Below are 14,415 nucleotides of genomic sequence, written 5' to 3' on the forward strand. Positions count from 1 at the left end.
TAGAATCACCTCCCGAAGTTATTACAATTCACACCCTGTAAAATAATAATATTATTATATGTACATTCTTGAATAATTTCAAGTCATGAAGCGAGTGGTTCTCAAAGTGGGATTACGTCGCTTTTGGTGGCTAAAAGTTACGTGGACGTATTGACACATCAGAAAAAGGTCATTCCAACGTTATGTTAATACGATTCATCGTAGAACTAAGTAGATTTTTCTTCGACATGGCTGTGTCAACATAGCCAATTAGCGGTGTAAAATATTATAGGGTTCACCAACGCTGGTATCGTGATCCTATGGCATTTTACACTGTATTTTCATCCAGTTTTGGTGAAATATTTAGCTGCTGTCATTGTAATATGTAACTAAATTATTATCTGGTATGTGGAAATGTGGCGTCGTTATTTCGAAATATATTTAACAAATAGTTAATGATTGAAGATACCCGTGTTTATTAATGATTTTAAACGTACATATATTTCTATTCGATATTGTGAATTTCACTTATTTTTTTATAATTATTTATTTTTATTACCACGCTAAAAATTATTAAAAATTTACAATTAATTTTTCACCAATAATAAATATTTTAAGTGCTCGATAATTTATTAATTGTTTATACAATATATTCACATATAATGAAGATCAAATTGTATGTAAATGATACACAATTGAATACCGTATTGTTTCTTAACATCTGTCAATATTGAACATGGCGGTCAGGGATTGTAACTTTCTGCCTACCATCTAGTTGGCCGGATAATTTATCTGATAAGTTTGATTTGAAATCTGATACGAATTAGAAAATAATTTTGCAATTGGTTATATTTCGATCAAAATTTAACTAAAACGTATACATTCCATTAAGAGTTTCCATTATATAAATTACAGCGTTTTATGTTCAAACGTTCTATTTTTGATTTTGTGGAGATACACCGATTGTTTTCGGCCAAAACCAAATAAACAGACAACACAAACTAGAAGGTTCCATTTTTAGTATTTCTTTTGCACCTGGTCGGAACTCAACAGCGATGTTTTGTAGTTCCCCGTGGCCACTTACCTTATTCCTCTCACCCCCGAAATTGTATTATTTTATTTATTTATATTGTACACCCATACGGGCTATAGTGTACACATGTGATAAACATAATAATTTAGTAGAACAGTAAACACGAGGTAAAGTTTGCTATTTAAAGTTTATAAAACCCATGCAGAAGAATAATATTAAGCTAACCTTAATTACAATTCGTATTATTGAGGTATGTTATTATAGCCTTCTTGTAACTATATTCCACGCAGTCTACCACATATATTATATCTGCGATATTTTATTCTAGTCTTTGCGAACTAAGCCTTACGAGAACTTAAATTAAATTAATTACATTTTTTTTGTTAATTTATTATTTTTCTTATTATTATTATCTCGTCGTTTAAAGTTTCAAGAAAATATTTTTATTTAATTATACATATTTTTTAATGCAAATACCACGTTTGTGAAATTCCTCAAAGACTTTGATTTTAAAAGTTGGTAGCAACTCCGTAGCTCGGTGGCTCGAGTTGCTAACTTATGTACATTAATAAAATGACAATAAAATTTTCAAATTGACAAGAGCTAATGTTGGGTGAAAGTTAACTGCAAAAAAATAGTTGAGAATTTCTTGAACAGCACTGAATAAATTATAGTTCCAACGACGACCGGCTTAATTAATCATTGGTCTATGGTGACAAATCACTATTTTTTTAAAATTTCTTTGACATTAACTACACAACAATTTGTAGACATTTTGTTTTTGAAGAGTCTTATGTCATAATGTACACTCGTTACATATTTTTGTTTTATAATTACCTACCGTTAAATGTATATTTACCAACTGAAATTACATCTTATCTAAATAAAAATGTAAATTTTCGTTTATTCAAAATCTTAAATCTCCGAAAGTTTTCGACTGTATTGTTTAGTATTTTTTATACCTATATTATATAGATGTCACATGTGTAAGGAAAAATAAGCTTTTTTAATAGAGCGCCATCTATTGGATGTAAAAACAACAAGCGCGATTTTTTTCTACCTGCATAGACGAACTGAACCACAGCAACGCGTGGCGGGGTACGGCTATTTGAAAAATCAAACTCTTCAAAAACACAAATTGCTTAGCTGGAAATTAAAATCACCAGTCTTAAGAGAAAATCATACCAACGAACCATTTAAAATATATATTAAATATTGTTTTTAAAATTCAAATTAACGAAATTTGTAAATTAGTACCGAGTTTACGAACAAGTTAAAATGCGACCTTTTGCAATAAATAGTAATAACACAAAATACCACCTGAAACCAGGCATATAATTTCAGATAAGTGATAAAATTTATATTATAATATTATTATTATAATATAATATTATTAATTATTATTAATAATAACATTTACATAAGTACCCACATTAATTAATACATTAAATTAGAACACCTGTTTTCAATAATTTTTCATGGTTAGGTAATTATTTTTGTCGGTGTATGTTGACAAATGATGAGGATGAAAATGGCGGAAAGTTGTGGAGAGTTTTAAAGTTTTTACCAATTCCATGAATTAACAAACCCTTTAACTATTTACCTAATTATACTGCTAACATTGCCGTATTGAGTTCGTAGAATACATTAAAACTTACTCTAGATATAGATTATCACTAAAAATGTCTCTTCACTGAACAGATATTTCCAAGAATTGTTATTTTTTCCAATATGAAGTTAAACTCATGTCGCTAGTTACAAATAACTTTCACGTCCTACTAGACACGCCGATGAAATTGATTACCTAAGAAATAATTTCTTGTTCAAATAAAAAGATTACGTACTTGAATATTTAAGGCTGTAACAGACTACGCAATAAGCGCGCTATATTATCGTGGCTTGTCCTATTTCATGAAATGCTGAAATAGGCCAAGCAATGATGCGTATAGCATAATCTGTCAACTCCATTATTGTAATACGTTGCAGGAGAGTATGATGAAATTAAAAAAAACGATGGCGAATCAACAAAATAAGTTACTAAGTCATAATAAATGTTATATCACTTGTTATTTTTGACTACCCTGTAGTAAATAAATAAAGTGAGGGTCAATGTAACTCTAGCATTTATGTAATCATTTATGAAAGCTCCTTGGCGTATTGGGATATTCAAATATAGTAATTCTACATATACTGGGGAAAGAATGATGAGATTTTCTGTATACACTGGGGAATGAATGAGATTTTCTCGAGGAATTGTTGAGTAGTTATTTTTTTCTAGCTGTTTTAAATTTTACACAACTAATAAACAACCGCTTATCCCACATTAATGGTTGTTTATCAGGTGTGTTAAATTTAAAACACGTTTATTAGCACGGTTCATAACATACAAGGCTCCTTATTTATTTTTGAGAAAAAGATGAATTGACAAAATTGAACATTACACCAATGGATAAAACGGATTTCCAGTGAAGAAATAATTATTTTAAAAAATAATACGATTTTTGAAATGTGGTTCCTCTTAATTTCAAATGCAAATTCCTTAAATAATAAAAAAATCTGGTTTTTTACTGACATTGATCAATATCAATTTTTTATTAAGAGTATATTGGTTGAAATTTGATAATATGAAATATTTGCTGTATTATTTCAATTGAAAATCTTGACCAATCTTTTTTCTGTATCCTTAAATTGAATCAAAACATTTGAATTGCAGCGAAAATATGCTTTATTGTTATTGTAAAATGCTAATTAAACAACATATTATAATCTTTTGAGCTTATTTTTAAAGAGTGCCTTTCTTTTCAGACCCGAATATTAGAAGATGCGTCGCTAATGTGCAACTCCTGGTCGCCGCGCCACAATGTAAGTACCACTAATGAGCCAAAACCCTTGCTACAGGTAAGTATAAATATATGTACATCAATATAATATATATGAGAATATCTTTATGATTTTATAATTTCAATTTATCTATACAATATTATAATATTACATCCATTGCGACTGTTGAATGTTTATAACATATTTGCGATATTTTTGATTTTGCGATTCTATATATTTAAAAATGGTTTTTGGAATTTACAGTTTTAATTCATTGTAAAGATTTTCTAAAAATTCATCAGAATAATCAAAATAAAACTTCGAAATGAAACTTTGAAATTTGACTTCAAATAAAATTTCAAAAACTGTATTATAGAATTCACAATAAATTGCAATTGTAAAAGATTTATAAACCCATAAAATTTAAAAAATTAAATCTTCCAAAAACATACAGCCTCTCTGAATAATGAGATTGCTACATAACATATGCTTAACAGACGCTCTGAATAATTATACACCCAATCAAATATAAATTGAAGTTTCATTAAATATTTAGTTATCTAATGTGTTTGATCTAATGAAAGAGCTGTATTTTCCAAATGAGCCATAAACTTCTATAGCGATGAACAACACAGCGATATCCGTGGTAATAATAGTGAATGTGCATACACCGGCGCGTTGTGATAATGAATAATTAGCCCTTGTTGATAAATTAACTTAACGTACAGAATGCGGTATAACGGGCGAGCTTCGCGATTCGAACAGGTAGGTTAATCCGAATGAAAGCATAGCCTTGTTTGTGCACCTTCGGATTACTGCAAAGCTGCCCATTGGCTAGCGTTTCGCGTGCGTCATGACCACGCACGTTATTAATGCATTATTTCTGCGATTATGCCCACAATACATATCCCCATAAATTGACTGCCACTGCCTTGTATCTACTGTACCAGCGAACACTTAACTGTTGTATGTAATTAATATGTTACATTATGTATTCTTATTTTATTTTAATATTTTCAGCTAAATATGATTTTATAATTTCTGTTATGAATTTGTAGTCTTTTTCCAAAAAATTTTTTCTCCTGTATTCTCCAAAATGTTTTCTCTTAATTTTAATATCCCATTTAATTCATTCTGTAGTTTGAAAATGATCTTTGTTGTTAAGGTTTATTTAAGGTGTATTGATTGATGGTAAGGAGACGTTTTTGGAAGAATCTTGTGATGTGTTAATTTAAAGGGAAAATTGACCTTTCGTTTGATCATAATTCAATATTATCAAGGATATTTGTAACTAAACAAACATAACTTTAATATTGAAAAGGGAGTAATTAAAAACACGGATGTTTGGTGACTTTTATAGTCGATGGGAAAGATCAAACAATACATTTTGGCATTGACGATCATGAAAAAACCATAACATATTAATATGTATTTTTTTATCTTTATCTGAAAGAGCATTCCCATTATTTTGAAATACAATTTTTTCAAAGAGATACGAAAACCTTTTCTAATTTAAGTAGCTGCAGAGCATTAATTTTTTTGTTTGTTTTATAAGTCGTTTTAAGTTCATACATAATTTTTCGTTAGGTATGTCCATTATATAAAATAACATAAAAAAATTCTCTTGCAGCGACCAAAAAGATTTGTTTTTACATACTATACTCGTAACGTTCTAGAAATCTAAGCATTGGAAGAAAATTGAGAACTTAGTAAGTAGATATGTCAAAGGAAATCTCCGGGATTAATCGTGGGGCTGCAAACTATCAGAGAAGGGCGTATGTTGAATCCAAAACATATTTATAGTAATCCTCTTAAGTTGGGAGGTTACTTAATAAAATCAACTCTATGAATGTGCAAGACGAGGGAGTTTTTCTGTTTTCGCCATATAGTTTCGGTGAAAAATACAAATTTTTTAAAATAATTTATAAATAATATCTATTCGTTAGAAGCCATAAAAACAAACTTGTTGTAGAATGGAAACTGACTAAATAAATATCAACTCTAATATAAGAACGTTGCACATAATGCAAAAGGTTATTTCTACAATATTATCCAAATTCGGAGAGTTATCATAAAGAGATGGTTAGATGGTTACTATCCCGCAGCCAAGTGAGGAAGTAGGTAGTACCCAAAATTACTTTCCTCCTTATATAAGCTTAAATACTTGACATATCGTTTTAGTATTTCACTTATTTCTGCGCAAATACATAAGTTACCATTAATAATTGACTGAATAATTAGGATTTCTATAGTTTAAAATTCCACAAGACAGAAAAATGCATAGAGTCGTCGGAAGATCCACTTGGTTACATACGTTTTGTTTGGAATCTTGGCCTGTCAAGAGTTAAATTCATTGTGATATTTTTATTTAAATTCAATTATCTGTTAGAGGTGATTTGTAATAATAAAAGCCTATTAATTTCTTAAAATCCACATTTTTTAAAAAGAAGTCGAAAATTGTATGTTTCAAATTTTATTAAAAAAAGAAGCTTTCTAAATACCTAATTCTACAATAAGAATAATTAAAAACTCTTAAATTTAATACCTACCGTTGACACATATATATAAAATGCATAAGTAATACCTTAATATGGTAAAAGATTTAATAGGGAATTAGAAATAAAGTTTTTTTAACTTAACTTTTGGCCTACTTAGAAATATTGAAATAAGAAAATAATGTTTTAATTACATCGTGAGCCTATCTACTTATTACAATTTTAAATAAAAGTTAGGATTTAGATGTATCACTTAGTGAAAATGTATGATTTTTTATAACACATGGCGCCGGTAAATATATAGATTTTAGAAAATCCAATATTCATTTTGCCTACATAGAGAATTAGATAAAAAAAGGTTGGTGGTAAATGTTTATGTTTGCAAAAACGCTCCTCAAATATTAATAATTATTGAAAGAGCAACACATTTGACAAAATTAAAATAGAAACACCGTTTTCCGTGCAATATGAAAAGCAATAAATTTCGGTTTTACTAACACAGAATATATTGGTAAAAATATAAATTCGTGTAGTTCAATTTCGTGACGATAACCTCAAGTGCACTTTTAAAATACATGCGCTTACTTATAAATTTTATCAAACTTGTTTACAAAAATGTAAAAGTTACTCGCTTATGTACAAATTATCTGACTAATGCTCGTCAAAGCATATAACTTCCACACTTAAAAAAATTGCAAAGGAAATGCACGGGTCTAAGTCAAATTTAAGGAGTATTAATACCTTGAAAGAGTCGATATAAAAATTGAAATTAAAAAATTGGGTATATAACAAATCAAAGAATTGTAAATTACTTAAATAAATATTAAGATTAAATTTGAGTGAGTAAATATAATATCAGTGCATTTTGTAAACTAAATTTCGTAGAAATTAAATACGCGCTTCCAAACACAAACACGATTTTCACTTTCAAACCCGCCCACACACATACAAACCAACCCACATACACACACAGATAAGAAAAGCCTTTTATAATACGCGCGTCGGAAAATTCGAAGGGTGCATTATTAATGGGAAGTAAGCGTAACTTAGTAGTGCCTCCATGTCTCCCAAAACGGTAATGCTGAATATACCGCCGGCTCATCGCATGGTGCTGTTTTATTCCATCGATTCATTAATGGAAAACTTTTAGGCACATCAATGGGGAAGCATATACTTAAAATTCATTTGAATTCTTAATTGCTCGTATTTTTCAGAATCTTATTTTAAAATCAGAATATCCTCCTTCGGAAGAACAACGCATGGGTACCTATCTTCAGATCCACAAACTTAAGTGTGAAACCAACAAAAGTAAGAAAAAATATGCATTTTAGTTATATTGCTCTAATTTCTACATAAACATCCAAAGAGCTAAACAATCAGAGAGGCTTTTGCATAATAATATCACGTCGAAAAGTGATACTCTATTAGAAAGCGATAGAGGTACGCGTAAAACAGATTCGGTAGTTTTTTTTCATTATAAAACATCAAATATAAAACTTCATTGTTAGTAGCAGAGTTCGTTGTTTTTGTAATCTCATATTCATTAACTGTAGTTGACGCACCTACTAATATATGTTTATGCTTATAATTTTGATGAATACTTCTAAAGAATTTAATAAAACTATGTTTCAAAACTCTTATGTATGTTGGGGTGCAATAATTTAATGTCGCCAGTTTGATGTGACCGCGAGAGATCGACGATTCTAAAACATCCTTCCTCCAGACGTTCGGCAAACACACGTGAGCCGTGAGCCGCGAAGAAGTTACGGGATACGGCTCACTTGGGCGATAACGGACCCAACTTGAATTGAGTCGTCAACACGGGCAGCGGGAATGCCTTACAACTTTTTCAAATACATTTTCCACGTCAAGTCTCATCCGTGACCGTTTATTCCCTTTAAAAGTTGCTCCGGCCTCCCCATCGCAGCCCGGTAATGTAGCGGCATTTTATAAAAATAAAAAACTTTCCCCGGCTAACAGAATTTCCCATTTCATAATGCGGGCAAATCCGGAAGAGGCGTAACTGGTTTTTGTCCGGGGCACTCCACACCGGATGTTCAAGAAGGATTAAAATGGATGTTTTAATTCTAGCCGCAACTACAATGTGCTTCCGAGCAGTTTGCGGGAATATTTATCCGACTTACTTCTAATTTTCGGCTTGTTATTTTAATACGCTTATTTGAATGCTTAATAACACGTAACTCAGCATTTTGATTTACCGGCGTCCGTTTGCCAGGAAAATTCTAGTTACGTGGTATTGAAGCTTCTCTTTTAACGTAAATATATACACTTTTAATGACTGCTTAGTACGGAGTACTGGGAACACGTACCTTTTTTCGTATTTGATTTCATAGCAGACAACCCATCCATTTTTTAAATATTTTTTTTTTATTATGTACGTTACTCATCTCACTAAATAATATATGTTTTGAGACGGTTAATATAATACACGGTGTTTAAAAGTACGCATATTCAATTATGAATGCATTATTCATTATTTGACTAGCGCAGACCCGCAAAAATCACAGTAAATTATGTCATTAAATCTAATTAGTCAGTAAATAACGCTTTCTTGAAAATTTAAAAAGCACAAACTCTTGAAAAATCTAACTAACCCTAAGAAATTTAAACAAAAAAATACAATTTTCATATCTGATATAGTCATTTCAACTAACGTTTCAATTCTGAATGGTGGTCTAACACCAAGGCAATACTGAGAGTATCTTCTGTTCTGGACCGTGTCGGAAATATTCTGTGTATTATTTTAAATGAGGAATTTGTAAAACAACACTAATTAATCAAATAAAATGTATTTGTGAACACTGGGATTTGAACCCGCGACCTTCCACTTGCTAGCCTTATCCCTTGGCCACGGAAGCAGCCAAAATAATTCATCCTAGAGTTCATTGGACCTGAGTTACGGACAGACACATCCTGAATTAGACAGCATTTATAGAAACTACATAATTTAGACAGTGGGAAACGAAGGAAAGAATACGAAAAAAATATATGAAAATTGTGAAAGCGCGATTCAAATATATACTTTTATTACTAAAAAATTCTGCTCTTAATGTGTGCCACCAATACATACGTCACGAATAAAGGCCGTTTGTATGTTATACACGGAGAAAAATAGTATTGCTTATAATCTTTTAAAATTATTCGTAGTCCAGTAAAAAATGGGATTGCAAGCCTTTATTGAATGAATTGATTTTTTAATACATGTAGAAATTTTCTAAAATGTATAAAGAAACGGCCAAGAATCCTGTATTAACTGGATTACCAATGAGTGCATAATTTGAATTAATTACAATATAATTTGAAGAGACTCTGAATTAATTAACAATACACACTTTTATACGTGTAAGGAAAAAAACCTAACCTAACCTAACTTCTGTTTTTTTTTTTAAACTCAAATTTATTTAGCACGCACTAGATTTAGATTTAAAAAATATTTTTTGACTAGTGTAATTTCGATTGGTGTGATTCTCTTCGTCTATAATTTAAACAATGTGAAATTATGGAAGTGTATTATTGTTACGTGAAATTCACACATGTGTAATGTCGTCCTGACACCCTGTAGAATACATTTGAAATATCAAAACACGAAATTTTTCGAATGTTTTTTTTAGCTGAGATATACCGATAAAGCTGATCCAAGGTTAACTTCACTCCGTGGTTAAATTCCTTCCCATCACCTCTCATCCCACAACACCGCGCAGGCCTGAGACAGTTAATGTATACAGATATCAAATGAAAACCCCACTTCCCACTCGTAGGCTGAGATACTAGTTAATATCATTAAACGGATCAATAATTCATGCAGGGCTTAGGTATCACCTAGAGGCGTTAATTCACTAGTATAAATGATTCAATCCACAGAATGTAACAATCAAAGCCTACAGAGGAATACAATGCGGCTTCCGCGAAACCAGCTTTAACTAAACATGGGATTTTTAAGAATATACATGATTCTAACATATTTAAGTCATTTGTGGACATTATTACTTTGTTCTAGCGCAGACCCACAAAAAATCATGGAAAATTATAATTGTAAGATTTGTAATGCTGAAAGTATTTATTAAAAAAAAATACCTCAAAGGAAGAAATCTACCCATCGAAAATAAGTAAACTTAAAAAATAACGATATCCATCCAATGATCTTGTACGAATGGCATTATAAAAATACAAGACATGTTGTATTTATAGATACTAATCGAAAAAAAAGTAGAACTGCTTATGAAAAGGGTTGCTATTCAAAGAAAAGGTATATGAGAGGTTCGCTAAAGTATGTCCCCTGGACCTAGTTCAGTTACTACGCGCGATGTCTAAGTAACATATTTTCACTCTAATAATGTCGGTGCATACTTAATCGCTTCTCTGATAGGATAAGTAGTACCAATAAGTAGTTCGAATTTGAAAATTAACAGTTTCGCAGGAATATTTCACATTACTTACTTACCCATGCATTAACAACCAAAATTATTTATTAAAATGTTCAGTATCAGTCAAAACTTTTTATATTTTTCAAAGCTTTTTTTAAATCAGTCCTCACCATTTAACTTGAGTTTCCAGAAGCATAAGTCGAACATATGACTATTACTTATTTCTTTCAGTTTTTATACAGGGTTTTCCAATAAAAGGTGTTATTTTGATATTCAATCGTAAAAGATCAATGGTTTCGTTGCTTGTGTGGCACATAGCGCCGTCTGGTTGAAAGTAAACGTTGTCCAGATCAATACTATCCAATTCCGGCTATAAAAACGATTAATCATCTCTCGATAACGCAATCCATTCACTGTAACTGTTGCTCCAGCCTCATTTTCGAAAAAGTAAGGTCCAATGACTCCGGCGGACCATAAACTACACCAAACAGTCACACGTTGATAATAAAGAGGCTTTTCAACAATAACTATTGGGTTTTCCGAGCCCCAGATGTGAAAATTTTGCTTGTTGACGAAGCCACCAAGGTGGAAATGGGCCTTATCACTGAAGATGATTTGCATTTGATTCACTCGAGTTAATTTTAATAATTTCAATGCGTTGTTGAAGCGTGCAGCGTTCCATTTTTATTAATGGCGTAGTTTTTAATTGGCAAATGTCAAAAAATGACAGCTTCAAAAGTAACATCTACCGAAATAGCGGGCTATTCAAAATAACACCTCTTATTGGAAAACCCTGTATTATTACATTTTCATCCTTGTAAGTAACACAATTATGGTTTTAAATCCAACAGGTAATTAGCATTAATATTTTCACGATGGGTGCTGCAACCCTACGTACTTCGCAATCTTCATCCTTCTTATCTCCTTCCTCCCCACTCTTTACTTCAACTTACCCCCAACAATGTGGATGTCATAAACCAACAAGCTCCGGACAGTTACTTTCGATATTCAAATAGAAAATCCCTCTATCTATCGAAAGCATTCAATCCTGCCCGACCACAGTTATTTACTTCCTTTCCAGTTTTGCTTAACCAAAACATGTATGATGTGTCAACCTTCACATCACTAATCTCAGTTTAGATCACTAAAACCTTTTTAGTACTGAAAGCTTATTACAAATAAGCCGGTCTGTAAGGCTGTCTTAAATTCTGGCTATATGCCCTGTTCGGAGGAGCCGAGCCATTTGATAAATCTTTTTCAGCATCTGGAAGGTATAGTTCATGACTGGCTTATTATAAATATTACAAATAAGCTGGTCTATAATGCTGTCTTCAATTTTTTCTATATGATTTGTTTGGAGGAGCCGAGCCGTTTGTTAAATCTGTTCTGACATCTGCTAGGTACAGCTAATGACCGGATTATTACAAATAAGCTGGTCTATAATGCTGTCTTTAATTTGCTATATGCCCTGTTTGGAGAAGCCAAACCGTTTGACGAATCTGTTCCAGCATCTCTTAGGTATAGCTCATGACTGCTTATTATAAATATTAAAAATAAGCCGGTCTATAATGCAGTCTTCAATTCTTGCTATATGCCCTGTTCGGAGGAGTCGAGCCCTTTAATAAATCTTTTCCAACATCTAGTAGGTATAGCTCATGACCGGCTTATAACAACAATCCGGTTTATAAGACTGTCCTCAATTCTTGGTATATGCCCTGTTCGGAGAAGCCGAGCCGTCTGATAAATCTGTTCCAATATCTGGTAGGTTTAGCTCATGACCGTACCTAGCTTGAAAAACGGAACCTAAGATTCTTCTTTGGATTTTTCTCCTAAACACAATATTTCATATTTAACCATTGAAGGCAATATTAACGTCTCTCAAACGAAAAAAGGGAAAAAGAAAAAAACAGAATTAAGATTCGATCGCATCTAGAAATTTGAAAGCAGAACCTCAGCTTTACCAGGGTTTTACTCTGCCACTGAGATAATTCGGTCATATTTACCTGTTTCAGACTTCGACTAAGAGCTACCAAATTTATTATAAATTTTTTTTGACACATATTTTCACTGGCTATATCTTTATGTATGGTTGCAAGTTTCTACCCGAACCAAATGCAATCTAGATAGTGTCTTGGATAAATATAGGATGACCTGCATCATCTTACCGCCAGTTTTAGTTCCGACCGAATCTAATCCAATTCATAATATAAACTTTGATAATCCTATTTGATCTCTTTGACTAATACACATTTAGTCCATAATGGAATGAAATTTTAGGTTTTTAAATTTAAAGTTTGTCTTGATGCATTAAGGGTTATTCAGTAATACTTGATAAATTAAAATGAAAAATCACCCCGTGAAAACTAAAGTTATTTGTACATAAATTTAAAATGGTTATTAAACTTAAAAAAATGGTTTGACTAAGGATTGAACCTTCCTACCCAGCAACTGGAGTCGAAAATTCGACCAACCTCGCCAAATGCCGATCTGGTATGTTAGTATTTTAACTTCTGCAATGTCATCCGATTTCAGATGAATGCATATATATTTCCGCGTGAGTGTACGTTATTGCCACAAAAGTTGATAGAATGCATTGTCATCGACATAGGGTATATTTGCCGAGTTTTAGCTTGATCAGGTGTCGGGAAATGAGTTAATTTCAGCTTCCAAGATTTGCATTCATTCATTACTAAAAACAGAAGCGAAATTCAAATAGAGGTAATTAAAAAAAAAACATTAAAAAAATAAAGACATATAAATTACAAAGATAATAATGTTTTTTCTTTACAAATAAATTCAGAAGACCAACAAAATATTCTCATTTGACCACATTTAACCTCCCCCAAGAGTCCCAAATATGACTAATCATTCTTCATACTCATAAATAATGAATAGTAGAGTTAATTGAGCTTGCAGTTCACTCTTTTTTTCCATATGAAATCCACACTTCTCGCAAAAAATCCGGTACGCCCTCATATGGACCAAACTTTAAAACGTACAGACATACGAGCAGACAAACTTGTTCACAGGACGTAAATATTTTTCGGCTTAATGAATAATATAAATACCACACTTGGGAACCAAATTGTTTACCTGAGGGTCTGCTTCATAAATAATGAAAATATTTAGGCGTTCACCTTTCATGCGTTTAGAGTTTCCTAAGACAGTATACTAAAATAAACGGACTATTCTTCCAGGAAAATCAAAGGGATTTCGTTGGAACTAACCGTTTTTTCTCTCTACAATCGACTTAACTTGCTGAAATTTTAATTTTAATATATATGACTATACATGAAAATATTAATTTTAAGACGGACAACTTAGTTCATCTATTTTCAAGTAACTGAAAGTTAAGGACAATGTAATTAATGTACTTGAGTTGTAGCTAGGTTAATTTATTACCAATGTTCTTAGCTTCGTCAAAATTGCTCAAAGGTGCGACATTATGTTATATATATATTTCAAATTAGTTTTTGTTTGCAATTATACAACATGTTCAGAGGCGTACCTTTACTGCTTTAACAAGTGAATCTTGACATTGTTTAGAGTAGAAACATTACTGAACTGTTCTCTGGTGACATTTTTTGGTCTTGTTTTTTGTGGTTCACCCTGTGACCTATGAATTCGTAGCTGAAGGATGTTAACTGATAGAACAAGGAAGTTGTCCATAGGTAACATGTCCATAGGGACAATGAAAAATTAT

The 14,415-nt window shown here is 31.6% G+C and overlaps 1 protein-coding gene across 3 annotated transcripts in view; it reads left to right on the forward strand.

The window, feature by feature from the left end:
- The window catches only part of acj6 (abnormal chemosensory protein 6), a 117,151-nt gene that overhangs the window by 62,538 nt on the left and 40,198 nt on the right, over positions 1-14,415 (forward strand). For all 3 annotated transcript variants that reach the window (XM_089646163.1, XM_089646161.1, XM_089646164.1), the window contains exon 2: positions 3,818-3,874. In XM_089646163.1, coding sequence (XP_089502289.1) covers positions 3,818-3,874 — 57 coding nt within the window. The remainder of the gene's footprint in view (positions 1-3,817; positions 3,875-14,415) is intronic.

The sequence above is a fragment of the Hesperophylax consimilis genome, chromosome 23 (assembly GCF_061612785.1).
Source record: "Hesperophylax consimilis isolate HC1 chromosome 23, BYU_Hcon_1.0, whole genome shotgun sequence".
Taxonomy (NCBI): domain Eukaryota; kingdom Metazoa; phylum Arthropoda; class Insecta; order Trichoptera; family Limnephilidae; genus Hesperophylax; species Hesperophylax consimilis.